We start from the raw sequence: 15,396 nt of genomic DNA, 5'->3' as shown, positions 1-15,396 counted from the left end.
ATCGGCTATATTTTCTCATGAGTGTTTCCGAGACTATGTATGTTTAATAATTACAAAAAAATATATATACTTAGGTATTTCTATTTAGGATCATAATTACTTATATAATTTGTATAATATGGGACTAAAGAGTATATTATTCTACGATAGAAATATAGTTTTTTTTAATGTTAGGGCCAAATGCAGAGTAATACCTACCAATGTAAATTCATTCAATTCAATTCAATTCATTTATTTTACATATTGTGAAAATTACTAATTATAAGTTTAAAAGTGGTCGAGCAGATTTTCGATCGCATTACAAATAACATAAACCGAATTAAATTACAGGCTCCTTTATCGACGAACTTGAAAACAATGGCTTAATTACATATTGTAAACGTAAATCAATTAAATATAGTTTTGAATATCATTTAATAATAGTCATCCGATAAAACGAGATTGAATTGGATAACAATTATCTACGCAAACAAAAAATACTAGCAGTATTAAATATGTATTTTAAATATTATCCAAATTACAGAATACTGTTTGACATTGTCTATTTATATGCATGTCAACTGACTGTGTGTTGCAATACGAGTAGTACCTAAGTATGTCCAAATATCCACGCTATATTATAAAAACAAAACAATGATTCGTTTCGTGGATTGTATGCGTACGAATACGTATACCGTTGTCAGCGTTACGGGCACACCGACTGCCAGGTAATTAGTAGCACTAGTAGGGATAAACATCCGCACGCATACCATCGACCAACCGAATCATTGTTTTGTTTTTACTTGTACATTTATTGAATTAAAAAAATGATAATTAAACAAATAGGTGTTTTAAGTTTATATTAAATATTATTATAAAATGTTGATTTTTCAATATATTATATCGTGCAGTTTTTATACTTGGCATTGTATGTCATTTAAAAAAAATGATCGTCATAGTGACATTGCCACATTAGTGCTTGTTTTTTTAAACTGTCACCTATGCATATGTTTCATAATTAGTTAATTTTACATTCCACGCATTAGGCCCTAGTTAGTGTATTACAAGGTTTTTTTTAAATCGATAATTATTGTGTTAAATGGGTATTTAAATTTGAATTTTCCAGTTTATATAACTGTTAACACATCTTTAATTTGGTAAACAATCTTCTATTCACTGACTGGTACAATATTTGAACAACTGTTTTTGGTTATATTATACTGCGTCATCTTACCGTACATAAATAGTAGGCGGAAACTGTGGTATGAAATTAATATTAAAAGATTTTGAAGAATATTTCCAAATTTGTACCTGTTATTTCATCATCGATGGACCCGTCATTCTGTAGTTGAATCAAGAGCTGCATAAAATCTTTTCTAACGATGTTGTTATCCTTGCGATGTTTAATAGTGTTTTTTACAGTATTGTAAAAGAAATCCGTCAAATCATTTCCTGCTACACTTCCTCCAAAGAACGTCATCAACTTAGGCATTAACAAGAAAATAAACTGTTGGATCCTCGAAAAGAAAGTCTTTCTTCGATGTTCGAAGATTCTTTTACCCATTCTTCTGAACTCCGCATCCGGGTTTTTAAAACTGTTACATTCGATTCCAAACGCGCACGACCCAATTACGTCGGTATTTAACTTTGCCATGATTTCTTTCATATCGAATAAATCGTCTTGTTTTATCTGTTCGTCCAAATACGTATTCATCTGAACAGCACATTCAGATACAACGTCAAACATAATTTTTATTTTACTCGTAGTAAAAGCCGGGGTTAGTTTAATTCTTAAATTTTTCCATTTTTCTCCAGTTAAATTAAACAAATGTTCGGCGAGTGGTTTATTTTTTGAGTTTTTCTTCAAACTGTGATCCGAAAAATGAGTGAATTCCTTCACCATGATTATCTTAATAAGTTCGACTTTATTGATCACTAACGCTGGTTTAAGCATTATGTATGCTCCGACATAAGGGAGTTCTTTAGTGTCGTTGTACATTTTATTAAGCACGTCGCCAACGCTTGACTTTCCTGTGAAGACGTCCAGCATGTTTCCGACTATAAATGTCGGTTGAGGTCCTTGTATTCCTTTCTTGGTCCAATATTTGAATTCGGAACGAATCCGTAAATACAGCACCGCAATGAATATAGTCAAATATAACAGCCAATGACAGAGGGCCCACATTATTGTAATACTGTTTGATTTCAATCCGATAGGTAATGAATGATTTTATAGAAATATCTTTAAAAACATATTTCCGATAACAAATTTAATTATAATAATATGCATTTGTTTTTATTTTCTGTATTTTTCTATAATCTAACAGGGGTAGTCAACCTGGTCCTTACCGCCCAGTAGTGGGCGTTCCAGCTTTCATGGTGGGCGGTAGAGGTTTTAAAAACATTGTTAACTTCGTTATATTATATTGAAGAGAGAATTTCGTCACTGTCCTGAATTTTTATCTATAAAAATGATGTAACTCCAGAGGATATTGACAGATTCAGTAGCCACCTCAAAAAACTTAAATTGGACTTGGAAAAACGATGTAAAGATATTTTGAAATTCAAGGTGTATGACTGGATGAAAAATCCTTTTACTGCAAATATTTAAGAGGCTGATACAACTTGCCAAGAAGAACTGTTAGAAATTTGATATGATATCATGGAGAAAGTTTGATACCTTTCCCTATCTCATATCTTGTGGAATCAGGTGGGCGGTTAGAAAATTTTACTATTAACAGAGATACAAAAGTGGGCGGTAGGTGTAAAAAGGTTGACTGCCCCTGATATAAACTTTGTCATGTAAAGAAAACACCGAATCATCGAGAGGGTGCATCATTGCATTATTAAATTTCCTGTAATTATCAAAATTGTATAACATTCGCACACTCTGAAATCTTACGAATTAAGATACATATATACACATCTGACATCACCCAACTTTATCAGACCAGGCGGCTCTCGTGGTGCAGTGCGTAAGGCGCTTGCCTTCCACCCGAGAGTTCCTGGATTCAAGGAAGTAAGGTAATGGTTATTAACAATTAAAAAAAAAAACTTTATTGGACCGTGTAGACCCCAAATAATTGGTGGGGTAGGAGTGCCTTTTTAATTTTAATATTAAATACTAAGCAAATATACACGTATATAATATTATATTGTAACGTTTCGACTTGTCTTGTATTTCGAGTTGTCAGCAACCTACGCCTCTCAGGATTCGCACCTGTGTGCACTGACCACTATGCTATACGTGTACTATTTAATTGCGACAATGTTAAATAATAGTTTTTATAATATTCTTTGAAGCGCTTTCTAAATTGCGTTACTTATTGACAATATCGCGAGGTCCCAGAGTTTATTTTTTTGTGTATGACCGCACTTTAGATATCCAGCCAGTCCAGCAGACCCTGGTAATATTTTAGTATACTTCTCACTCGGAGTTATGGAGGTTAGCTCCAACGCAAGGCAATTTTCGCCCCTTACGCCCTCACCCTTATATGGGCTGCTTGCAAGTAGGGATTGCAATACCGAATGAATATATCAATACCGGTATTTCGGTATTTCTTATTGAATACCGGTATCAATACAGGTATTTGTCAAATCATATTAAGTATAGAAAAAGTACCTATCAATAAATATAACTATTAAAATGTATTTAAAATGCTATTTTATAGCAACCTTAAGTACCTACCCACATTTATTATGTTGACCCTTGTAAATATGACGTATAGATATAGAATATAGATAAAAATATTTTAGAACTGCTAATTTTTACAAATACTATATTATTATATAAGTCCGGGTACAGAAAAATTAGTTTTCTTTTTCGAAATATGTTAATTCATCGCAACAATTATAGAAGTATTAAGTTGAGGGATTTTGTTTTAGTATTATTTAACTTTTGTTGGTTTCAGTCAATATATTTGCGTTTTGGCAGCATAAAACTTATACTTACATTAAATTTAATATACAATACAGTAGTAAGTAATGAAAAAATAACAATACATTCATTGTTGAAAAACATATACGCGTATGGTTTTTGATATTTTGATATTATTGATGATATTTTGGATTTTTGAAACCGGTATTTCGGTATCGATAAATAATTGAATACCGGTTTTGGAATACCGGTATTGCAATCCCTACTTGCAAGTATCTAATCGACGCCAGTATCGAGACGTCCATTCGATACGCCACTGACAACATGTAACAATACCTTTTCTTTTGATATGACGACCTTAGATAAGACTACGTAACTGTGGCATTTAATCAATTTATTTATAACTTTATAACTGAGATGTTTGAATGGAAGAGTCGAAACATTTAAGTTTCTGACGTCACTCTATCATCAGTCATCACTCATCACTCCTGCTGCTCTAACTTGTACCTAAGTGATATTTATTCGTTGAGTCAACGACATAATAATATTATGTACCTACATCCAAATATATTTTTGATGTAAACATGTACGGCCGAGGAGAATTACTGTTAGCAAAGACTCAGGGATGGCGAACCTTTTTACGTACGCGTGCCAAAATTTCCCAAATAATATTTTTTAACTATCTGTCGTGCCAAGCCATTTTTTTCGTTTTGTTTTCTAAAAAAAATACTTTTTAAGAATTCTATTAAAAGAGTTTAAAAATTACAATTGAGTTATTGATATTCTATCTTTCACAGTATTTTTAGCCGAAGGCATTTCTTTTATTCATTGAATATTTTTTTCCTTGTTTTCAAATTACTCAGAGAGATCGTGGAAGCATTTAAACCACTCTTCTTTCATATTATATTCTCCATCACTGAGCGGTTTTCCATTTTTAGAGATTACGTTAGAGGTAACATAAAAAGCAGTTATTATATTTGAATGACTGGCGATAATTAATTTCATAAGGTTTGTTGATTGTTTTTTTATACAATTTGTCACTAGGTATGCATGAATTTCGTCGTTTCCGTTTCCGCATCGTTTGTAAGGTACCTAAACATAATATGAAAAACCGAAGAAAATACGCATGGCTATGTCGTCATTATTTTTTAATATTATATTATATAAGTACCTATATATTTATTTGTAAACCTTTTTTATAAAAAAAAACATTTTTAAAATATGTATAAAATACTAATATGTCTTTTCTCTTCAAAATGAAACATTCGCGTGCCATCCAAAATCATCTCGCGTGCCACTGGTGGTAGGTTCGCCATCCCTGACTTAAGTCAATGATAATAAATGATAATTAGTGATAACAACATACATATGGCCAGGGCCGTCCCGTCCATATGTGCAGAACGTGCATAGCACGAGGGCGGCTGAATGTACGGGCGGTAAATAACACTTTTTCTATTACATAAGTACATATTCAATCCTTTAATTTACATTTATGTAAATGACAACCGCCATTTACAAAGATACCCTTCCTTTTAAAAATTACGTAAAAATATTAAACAGAAGAAGCGCACTAAATAATAACATATCATATTTAAAATAGTTCGCCGCTTTTGTATCAACTACAGAACAGACATATAATTCCGACAGGGTATATTCCAATACACTACACTTTGACGCAGTGTTTTGAATATGTAAGTGTCCTACGAAAATGAACCACGCATTATAGAAATGCAATAGTGTGTGTTACAACCTTCATTACACCGATATTGTATAATGCATAAACCGAGAGCAGTTGTCAGTATTCGACATATGACGTATTCTTGACACGTGTTTAATTTTATCCAGTATTCTTCCACACTCGACATAGGTTGTCTGTTTCTCCACACCCATTAGATATTTCAGTTTCCATTATCTCTGAGTTTCCTGGTATCAACATATTTCCATATTTAAGTTAAAAACGTTCAAAATACTTTTAGCGGTACTTAAATATTTATAGACATAATTATAATTAATATACGAGTATTATAAGGAAATAAAATTAACTTTTTAAAATAAGTTTTTTTTAAATTTATGTAAGTATTTTTAACGAGGTCGGCTATTTTAGATTTCGCACAGATTCGGCCGAGCACCTTGGGGTGGACCTGCGTATTGCAATTATTATTTTTGATAACTGATAGCAATTATTCAAAAGAGTATTTTCCCCTTTACAAAAGTTCGAACTGTTTTTGTAATAATGCGCCCAATAAATAATAATCAAAGGTGTCTGAGAATAATTACAAATATTTACCTGTTGTTTCATCATCGATTGACCCGTCAGTCTGCAGTTGAATCAAGAGCTGCATGAAATCCTTTCTTACGATGTTGTTATCCTTGCGATATTTAATGGTGTTCTTGACAGTATTGTAAAAGAAATCAGTCAAGTCCTGCCCTGCTATACTTCTATTAACGAATTTCATCAGACTAGGCATAAGAAAGAATAGGAACTGTAGAATCCTTGAAAAGAAAGAAAGTTCGAATATTCTTTTCCCCATTCTTCTGAACTCTGCATCTGGGTTTTTAAAACTGTTACATTCAATTCCAAACGCGCACGAACCAATCACGTCAGTATTTAATTTTGCTAATATTTCTTTTATGTCCAACAAATCATCTTGCACTATTGTTTCTTCTAAATACGTATTCATCTCAACTGCACATTCAGATACAACATCAAACATATTTTTTATTTTGCTCGTTGTAAAGGCTGGGGTTAACTTGTTCCTCAAATTCTTCCATTGTTCTCCTGTTAAATTAAACAAATGTCCTGCAAGCGGTTCGTTTTTGGTGTTCAATTTAAAACCGTGATCGGAAAAATGAACAAAATCCTTCACCATAATTGACTTAATAAGTTCGACATCATTTATCACTAACGTCGGTCGAAGCATCATGAATGCTCCGTAGTAAGGGAGATGTTTTGTGTCGTTGTATAGTTTGGTAAATACATCGCCAATGTTTGATTTTCCTTTGAAGACATCCAGCATATGTCCGACTATAAATGTCGGTTGAGGTCCTTGTATTCCTTTCTTGGTCCAGTACTTGAAACTGTGCCAGCTCCATAAATACAGGCCAGCGATGAATAGGGCGAAATATAATAGCAAATTACAAAGGCACCACATGATTGAAGGTATTATAAATTATTTTACTTTAATTTTAAAATAAAATGAATAACGTCTGATTGTTTATTGGGCTTAAAAATTAATCACCAACACGAATATCAATATTTATTTTCTCATTCTGTCACTGATAATAAAAATAATTGTCACTGTAAAAATAAAGAATGAGCAAAACTATCACAACGTTTCTTTAACACGACGATCCTTAACTAAGGATATTCAGTAACCGACAGCTTTATTTATATTCGATACTGCCATGAATGTATGTGTTTTAACCGGAATTACCGAGAATACGAAGAATTGTACAATCATAATATTTATCTTTACATTTTACAAGCAAGTGATTCGAAACCTTTTTAGAGCGACTAAAATTTCGGTGACACCCTCTGATGATGGTCCGATGACAATTTTTTCTATTGAACTGCGAACATATTTTAAAATATATAGACTTCTGTGGTGAAGGGTGTCTGTTAGTTGAAGGTAGGTAGAAACCTTACCTTTTTATAACAGATATTACACGTTATCAGGCACTAAAATGGATATTAAAGAAAAGTAAAAGCCAACTACAGCGCTCGAAATGGAAAAGTTTATGAACCGGAGCGGTTGACAATTTTCTGAAGATATTAACATAGTAATCAAATTTTATGTGCACTTATTTTGTTATATAACCTATCTAGCTAAAGCTTTTTTTTTACGAAACGGAGCGATAATTTTACCGATTTCACGAACCGAAACGGCGCTCCGGTGTGTTCCGGTCCATTTCGTGACCTGGCAGCGCTCTAAATGGAAAAAAAATTAACGAACCGGAGCGCTCGACAATTTTCTGAAGATATTAACAAACTAAGATACTTGTTGTTATCAAATTTTATAAGTATTTTATAAAAATAAGTGTGTTAGATTTTTTGTTATATGATCTCAGTCAAATTATTTTTCCCACGAGACGGAGCGACAATTTTACCGATTTCACGAAACGGAACGGCGCTCCGGTACATTTCGAGCCCTGTATTAATGTCAATAGCTACATGTCCGTCTAGTTAAGCAAGTCGGTAGTAAATTTATAAAATTTACATACCTACAGATAGATGACGTCGTCATATTAAATGCGATAATAAATTGTATTTTTTGATATAACTAATCTATTTTTACCAATATTAAAGTAAAAAAATATAGAAATTATTTATTAAGGTAGTTGAGAACAGTTGAGGTAGTATATATATATTAAAATATTTATTGGTTGAGGACCACTGATTTACCAAAGTATTAATTTTATTTATTTTCCTTTAAGAATAAACGAATACTGGTTTGCCAAAAGTATGTACTCTTTCAAGACAGGCAACAATGCCATAAACGTAGGAACGATAACTTTTTGCCTCTTTTGAAAGTAAGTAGGTAGGTACCTACTGTAGGTATGTATTTAAAAAAAATGGTTTTTATCATAAAGACAATCATAAATTTCCTGCAAAAAATAAATATCCGGTGAAATTGATAACAACGTATAGTTTAATGGGATAGGTAGTTCGAAAATTGTTAAAATTATTATCTACTTATTAGGTTTCGCAATCCTGGAAACCTGCTAAATCTTTTCTTACTAAATTCCAGGATTGAAAATACTGAAATATCGGAAATCCCTGTTATCGTGTTTTTTTGTGAAAATTAAAGTGTTAGCCACTTTTCTCTCGGCATTCTACACACGCAAAGTCTGTGTCAGTAGAAGACCCGTGGCCAATGACATTATTAATGGACAACGCACTCAATACAGTAGCTAGCAAGTAAATTCGCGCATAGCGACATTCGCACATATATAGGTAGACGTCACGCAAGTTCCATTATGCGATATCATACATCGGGAATTTATAGCAATATCACCTTTATTGTAATGGCGTTAGAACAGTGTTTTTAGTGTCAATGTTCATTTGAGCGAACCCGTTCGAACCGAACCATTCGGCAGACCCGACAAAAAGCATCGGGAATTTATAGCAATATCATCTTTATTGTAATGGCGTTAGAACAGTGTTTCTAGTGTCAATGTTCATTTGAGCGAACCCGTTCGAACCGAACCATTCGGCAGACCCGACAAAATGCATCGGGAATTTATTGTAATGGCGTCAGAACAGATTATGCCATTCGGCAGACCCGACAAAAAAGTGAGTGTCATTTTTTTTCCAGCTGCTTCGTCCATATTAATATCATTGCCCGTGGCACTTATGAATCGATGCAGTCATCTGAGGCATCCAATGCTTGCTTTAATATTCAAACGTGGCATGTCTAAAAGACAAGACGACAATATAAACGGGCACTAATGATCTTAATAACTTTGACGATTTGGTGACGCGCATTCGACAATCATTTATGGTTGCGATAGGTCGCAATAACTCGAAGGTACGCAACCATTCTTATAGCTACAGGCAAAGTCTTCATCCGCTAGATTTTGTCAACCTCGCTCTACCGCCCCATTAAAAATCAATAATCAATTTTTATGACTATTTTTTCGAAATGGACCCCCTCTAAAATATTTTTCTGTGTGCTCGCTTGTTAGACACGGGAAATTGAATGATTTACTTTCAAATCAATGAAAACCTTAAAAATAATATCCGTTTACTATCGAGTCATCGCCCTTGATCGTAAGTGTATGTATTCATAAACAAAATAATGTACCCAATAACCACATAGACGTGTCCAGTATATTATATTTAAGTGGCATTTAATTGGTTAGATTGCAAGTGTAATAATTTGCAAATACGTACTACCTACTTACAATGACATTAATTACTTACACTATAATAAACGGTGTATTATTAAAAAAGAAACACTAAATTTCACAGTGCTAAGTATAAAGGCAATAATTTTTCCATAGGTAATAAATTAGTAATTACTTGGGAATTGGACTGACGAATCGCTTCTGTCAGTTCTGTCGCATGCTGCTCTGTTTGCAGGATACGAATATACTAGATTTTCCACCGAGTAAACAACGCAATGATTGTCTATAGTGTATGTATATTATTGTATGTGTATTGTATATGTCTATATTGTATGTATTGTCACCAAATCTCAGTAGCGAAGGGTGGAGGTAGGCTATTAAGATTCGCCATAAAAATGCACATTAAACTTTGTTAGTCATACGAATTTGTTTATATTGAACTAAGATTACAATTTACAGATGGTATTGGTTAGTTTTCAAAAAAAAAAAAATATACCCTGCCAAAACCAAACCATAACAGTGTTTGGGCAATACGAATTAAATTTGTCATATTACACATATTGTTGGTTCATTTTTTAAATTCATTATTAAACCCTGCCTAACCAAACTAACTTAAAAAATATTAGTCTATCTACAAAATATTCAAAGTTAAGAAATATGGTTTAATGGCATAATTTTAGATATTTCATACTATGGCTTAGTTTTCCGCAAGGTTTAATTGAATCTTAAAAACTAACTAACATCTTCTGTAAATTTTAGTCTTATTTCAATGAAAACAAATACGTATTACTGACAAAGTTTAGTGTGCACCGTTTAACAGCCTACATCCACCCTTAGCCACTGCGGCGGGCAAATCTACACCATCAAATTAATTCTCCATCGGATATATGATTAGAACTTGTTTAAAAATACCTATAAAACGAAATTGTGTAAAAAAAAATCGCCATCCTTTCCACGTTTCTTGCATACGAAAATAAAATATACCCTTGGTACCTAACAAAGAACCTTCATTGGAAAGGATGTAATTGGAACCTGGAAATCTACCACAACCTCTTCTCTACCCGCAAAACCCGAAAGGCCCAGTAGGTCTATTCTAAATAATTAATACGGGAACACGTTTTCGTTATATTTATTGCTCTAAAATAACACGGATATCACTTGGAGCAATTCCATAAACAAGGCAGTTATCTACAGTAATTGTTAGCACTGTTAACACGTCTTACTTTATTTGTGTTACTCCACGACATTTGATCACGACACGATCCAATAGAATAAGAATTCCGATAGGCTATATTCTAATACACTGCATTTTGACACAGGGTTTTGAATATGTGAGTGTCATACAAAAATGAACCACAAATTATATAAGTACGTGCAATAGTGTGTGTTGAAACCTTTAAATACACCAATATTGAATGAGCGTCAGTGCATAAACTGAAAGCAGTTGTCAGAACAAAGGACACGCGTATTCTTGACACATGTTTAAGTTTATCCCATATTCTTCCACACTCGAGATCGGTTGCCTGTTACTCCACACCCGTTAGGTATTTCAGTTCCCATTAATTCTGTGTTGCCACCTTACGCCTCCCTTCCACTAAAATCTCAAAAATTACAAACTCCTAATCCCAACAATGACTCGAGCTAGAAGGAGTTATTAATATAAATAAAAATATTGTATGTAACATAATAATATTATAATGATAATTCTTTGAAGAAGTGACGGAATGTAATCTGTCCTAGAAACATATTTCAGTTATCCCCATTACATCACTGACTAGGAACAATGAAAAGTGATTGATTTGTTAGTAATGATTATAATATTTAGATCACAAGTAGTTAGCTTGGTGCTTTTTTTTAATATAGTTACTTAGTTGTATTACCTGTAGCATCTTCTTCAATCGTTCCGTCGTTCTTCAGTTGTATCAAAAGTTGCAAAAAGTCGTTCCTGACTATATTGTTCTCCTCGCGGTGTTTGATGGTGTCTCTTACAGTGTTGTAGAAGAACTCATTCAAGTCGTTCCCCAAAACGCTTCCAGTGTAAAACGTCATAAGTTTCGGCGCAAAGAATATCATGAATTGTAAAAATGCCCTAAAGAATGACAGTTCGAAAATTCTTCTTCCCATTTTTCGGAATATTGCATCTGGATTTTTAAAACTGTTGCACTCTACGCCAAATGCACATGAGCCAATTACATCTGTGTTTAATTTTGCCATAACTTCCTTTATATCTAACACATCTTCTTCTTTAGTTACATCTTCTAAATAATGATTCATTTCAATTGCGCATTGATGTACTATCTCAAACATTCCCTTTATTTTACTTGTTGTAAACGCTGGAGTTAGCTTATATCTCAAATTCTTCCACCTTTCCCCAGTCAAGTTGAATAAATGTGCAGACAAAGGTTCATTCTTTTCACTTGCTTGAAAACTGTGATCAGAAAAATGTATAAAATCTTTCACCATAACTGCCTTTATGAGGTCCACATCATTGAAAGTGAATGTTGGTCTATGCATCATGAACGCTCCAGAGTACGGCAGATGTTTTGTTTCTTGATAAATTTCTGTGAATACGTCGCCGAGGTTTTTCTTCCCCATGAAGACGCCCAGCATGTTACCGACGACGAACGTCGGCTGAGGTCCCTGGACTCCTTTTTTCGTCCAGTAAGTGAAGCAAGCACGGAACCATAAATACACTGCACCCACTATGAGTCCAAAACATAGTACCACGTCCCAGCAGCACGATACAAGTGCCATTTTTGTATCAATATAAATAAATACTACTACAATTAAAATTAAAACAATAAATTATTACATTTAACCAATACAATTCTATATACAATATTCTCTCATTGTTTAACTAGAAGTACCTATACCAATTAAGATTTTTTAATATTCACTCTACATCTAATCTTGTATTATATTATTTTCTTCTAAACTGACATTATAAGAAAGCCCGATATGTGATAGAATAATATATATATATATATTGTTATAAATTTTGATAATCAAAGTAAACATGCAATTGTTAATTATTAATATACTCAAAGTATAGTGTTTCCCAAACTGTGATACTCTTAACAATTGTGGGATCCGATTAGAGTACCTACTTGTCTTGTTTTTCAAATTACTTGAAAAGAAATTATAAATATAAGAAATAATCATGATGCACTAATATAATTTAACAATTTATTGAAAATCTTGATAATATCACGAAACTTTTCATCTAATCAAGATGATATTTTTCTTGCCCTTTTACCGGAAAACTATTCACAGTTTAAACTCCAAGCATCTTCAGTAACATTTAATTAACAGATAAAATTGCAAGACAGTAACATATTGTTTTTTACTGCATCTCCCATGATTCCTGTGAGCGCCTTTAGCGTTAAAGCGCCTTTTTTAATAGTGGTCCTGAAAGCTTTATTAGACAATGTCATTCTTAATTTTCCCGATAATTCTATGATTCTACTGTATAACAGCTTTGCGCACTACGCTGTGCGCAAACATCACGCGCGCATCGTGCAGCTACTCGCAGTGTTCTTTGTTGATAAAAGTCTAATTACATAAGCAGACTCGCATATTTGATAACATTCACTCCGATCATCGTGATCAATTATGTACGACTATGTCTGATCCTTTCCACAGAGTGGAGGTTTGTATTACAGATTTTTGTTTTTACGAGAAATGAATATTAGGCACTTTCTCAACATATTAGGTCCATACTCTGATTCAAACACAAATTGAAAAACAAAATGTGTATTTGCCAGACCCAGGATTCGAATCTGTGACCCACGTCGTTATAAGTCGAAGCTGCAAATAGCAATTACACGGAATGATTCAGCTTCCAACTAGATTGTGTTAACGCTTGATTTGATTGGAATATAACATATATACGTTGTGTTGCTAGTGTTAACAATAAAAGTAGAATACGCAGTGACGTCCCTAGACAAAATTCCGCCCCTAGGCAGCGCCAAAATGCCGCCCCATTTTTTATACATTATTTTTCTTCATCCTTTAATCACTATAATATCTAAGAAATGTGTTGAAAGGATGAATTAGACACTAACAAAATATATACCACTAAATCTAATTTAAAATATTGCGAGTCCACGGTTTCAAATACATATATTTAAAAATACACCTGACAACTTTCAAAACTCGCGAGTGACTGACAAAAACATTTGGATATATACCTACCTATAATTAAAAATGTAATTCGCAAATCTGCACGTGTCATTGCTGATCAGGCCGTGACGTCCAAGGATAGCGGAAGTAAGCTAGACATCGCTAAACCGACATTAAAATTACAGTCCTGTTAAACCTTTTAAGTATGTTAATTAGTACATTTTGTTTGATTGGGAAACACTGGAGTTTACGTCATTTGTTAATCGCATTCATTCATAAAGCCATGCAGTTAAAAATATACAGTATGCAATCTCTTCATCTACGTTGTACCTATAATAAAATAATATATTACACGTAATTGATTGTTAATTAATTATTACTAATACGCAGTTGTCGAAGGCCATAATGATTAAATACGAATACAATTTTATTATTATTTGTGTTTGGGTTTGTACTTCTTTAATAGGTTTAAGCTTCAACGCAAAGAGACTGATAAAGTGATAAAGATTGAAATGAGCTAGGGCGGCATTAATCCAGCAGTGGATCAACAGCGTTTTTATAAAAAAATATTTAATTTACTATTTTTTAAAGTTATACTTCTTTAGGCGCGTTTGGAAAATCAGTTCAGAGTGTATTTTTGGTGTGTGACATGTAACACATAATTTATTTTTTCACACGAAAAAAAATGCACTCGATTGGATTCGAACCGCGATTGTTCGGTTATCAGCCGAACGCACTGCCTTTACGCCACAGTATGATAATGCAAAAGTGACGATTATACAGTATAATATTATATAGTTTAGAATTGTTCCGTTACCTAGGCAGCGAATTTATTATTATATCTACAAAGAATTGTTCCGTTGCCTAGGAAACGAATTTATTATTGTTGGCCAAAATAAAATAAAAACAACGAGAAATAATTTATTTAGTGCTATATGTTAAAGTGTCTAGAAATAAACCAGCGGCACTCCAAGAAGTTTTTATTGATAAGGGACTTTTAAAAGTCAATTCTATCTTATATCATACTTTATTATTTGACAGATCTGAAACATGACGTCTCGCGCAATGATGTGATCATAGCCGACCATAGTGACCATAGAATAAGAAGTAGGTATAGATTATTTTGCTTAGTGAAAAATATTCTTTCGCATTGTGAATTGAACTTTTTATATGTGATTAACTGTAAAAACTAAGCTTAATAATTTTTAAGTGTGATAGGTACGTTACTTTTGTTTGGTATTACATATTTAGTAAAGTTTATGTAAAAACTATTTTCTAACTGTTTGAATATTTTTGGTTGATGTGAATGTTTGGTTGATGCGTGTAACGCGGTGTGCGATTATTTTATTTTGTTACGCCAAAGAAGTACAACTTCTAACGCGCGTACATAAATACACACACCGATTTTTTTATTCAACAACTAATTCACAAGATTTAATAATGTAACATTCTAATTATTGAACATACATAATTTTGAAAACACTGCTGAGAAAATATAATATTTTTTTTTTTTTTTTGTGATTTTACCGAGGCTTTGACTGCGACTCGCTGTCATATCGCCTCTTCTCTTC

General features: G+C 33.0%; 1 protein-coding gene and 1 pseudogene across 15 annotated transcripts in view; both read right to left on the bottom strand.

Annotated features, from left to right (window-relative positions):
* The window catches only part of LOC147071619 (putative cytochrome P450 6a14), a 64,127-nt gene that overhangs the window by 42,644 nt on the left and 6,087 nt on the right, over nt 1-15,396 (bottom strand). For 2 of the 15 annotated variants that reach the window (XM_085948280.1, XM_085948284.1), the window contains exon 2: nt 11,584-12,483. The exons of 11 other annotated variants lie outside the window; for them this stretch is intronic. In XM_085948280.1, coding sequence (XP_085804406.1) covers nt 11,584-12,457 — 874 coding nt within the window. In that variant the 5' untranslated portion in view covers nt 12,458-12,483. Of the gene's footprint in view, nt 1-6,143; nt 7,155-11,583; nt 12,484-15,396 lie in introns of all 15 variants that reach the window. 2 more of the 15 variants (XM_085948293.1, XM_085948285.1) reach the window with 2 other exon arrangements.
* On the bottom strand, nt 794-2,294 carry LOC147071620 (cytochrome P450 6k1 pseudogene; annotated as a pseudogene).

Source organism: Rhyacophila brunnea, unplaced genomic scaffold (genome assembly GCF_057557595.1).
Source record: "Rhyacophila brunnea isolate RB1 unplaced genomic scaffold, BYU_Rbru_1.0 scaffold_20, whole genome shotgun sequence".
Taxonomy (NCBI): Eukaryota; Metazoa; Arthropoda; class Insecta; order Trichoptera; family Rhyacophilidae; genus Rhyacophila; species Rhyacophila brunnea.
Note: the sequence above shows the minus strand (reverse complement) of the source record. Positions and strands in the feature narration are given on the sequence as shown.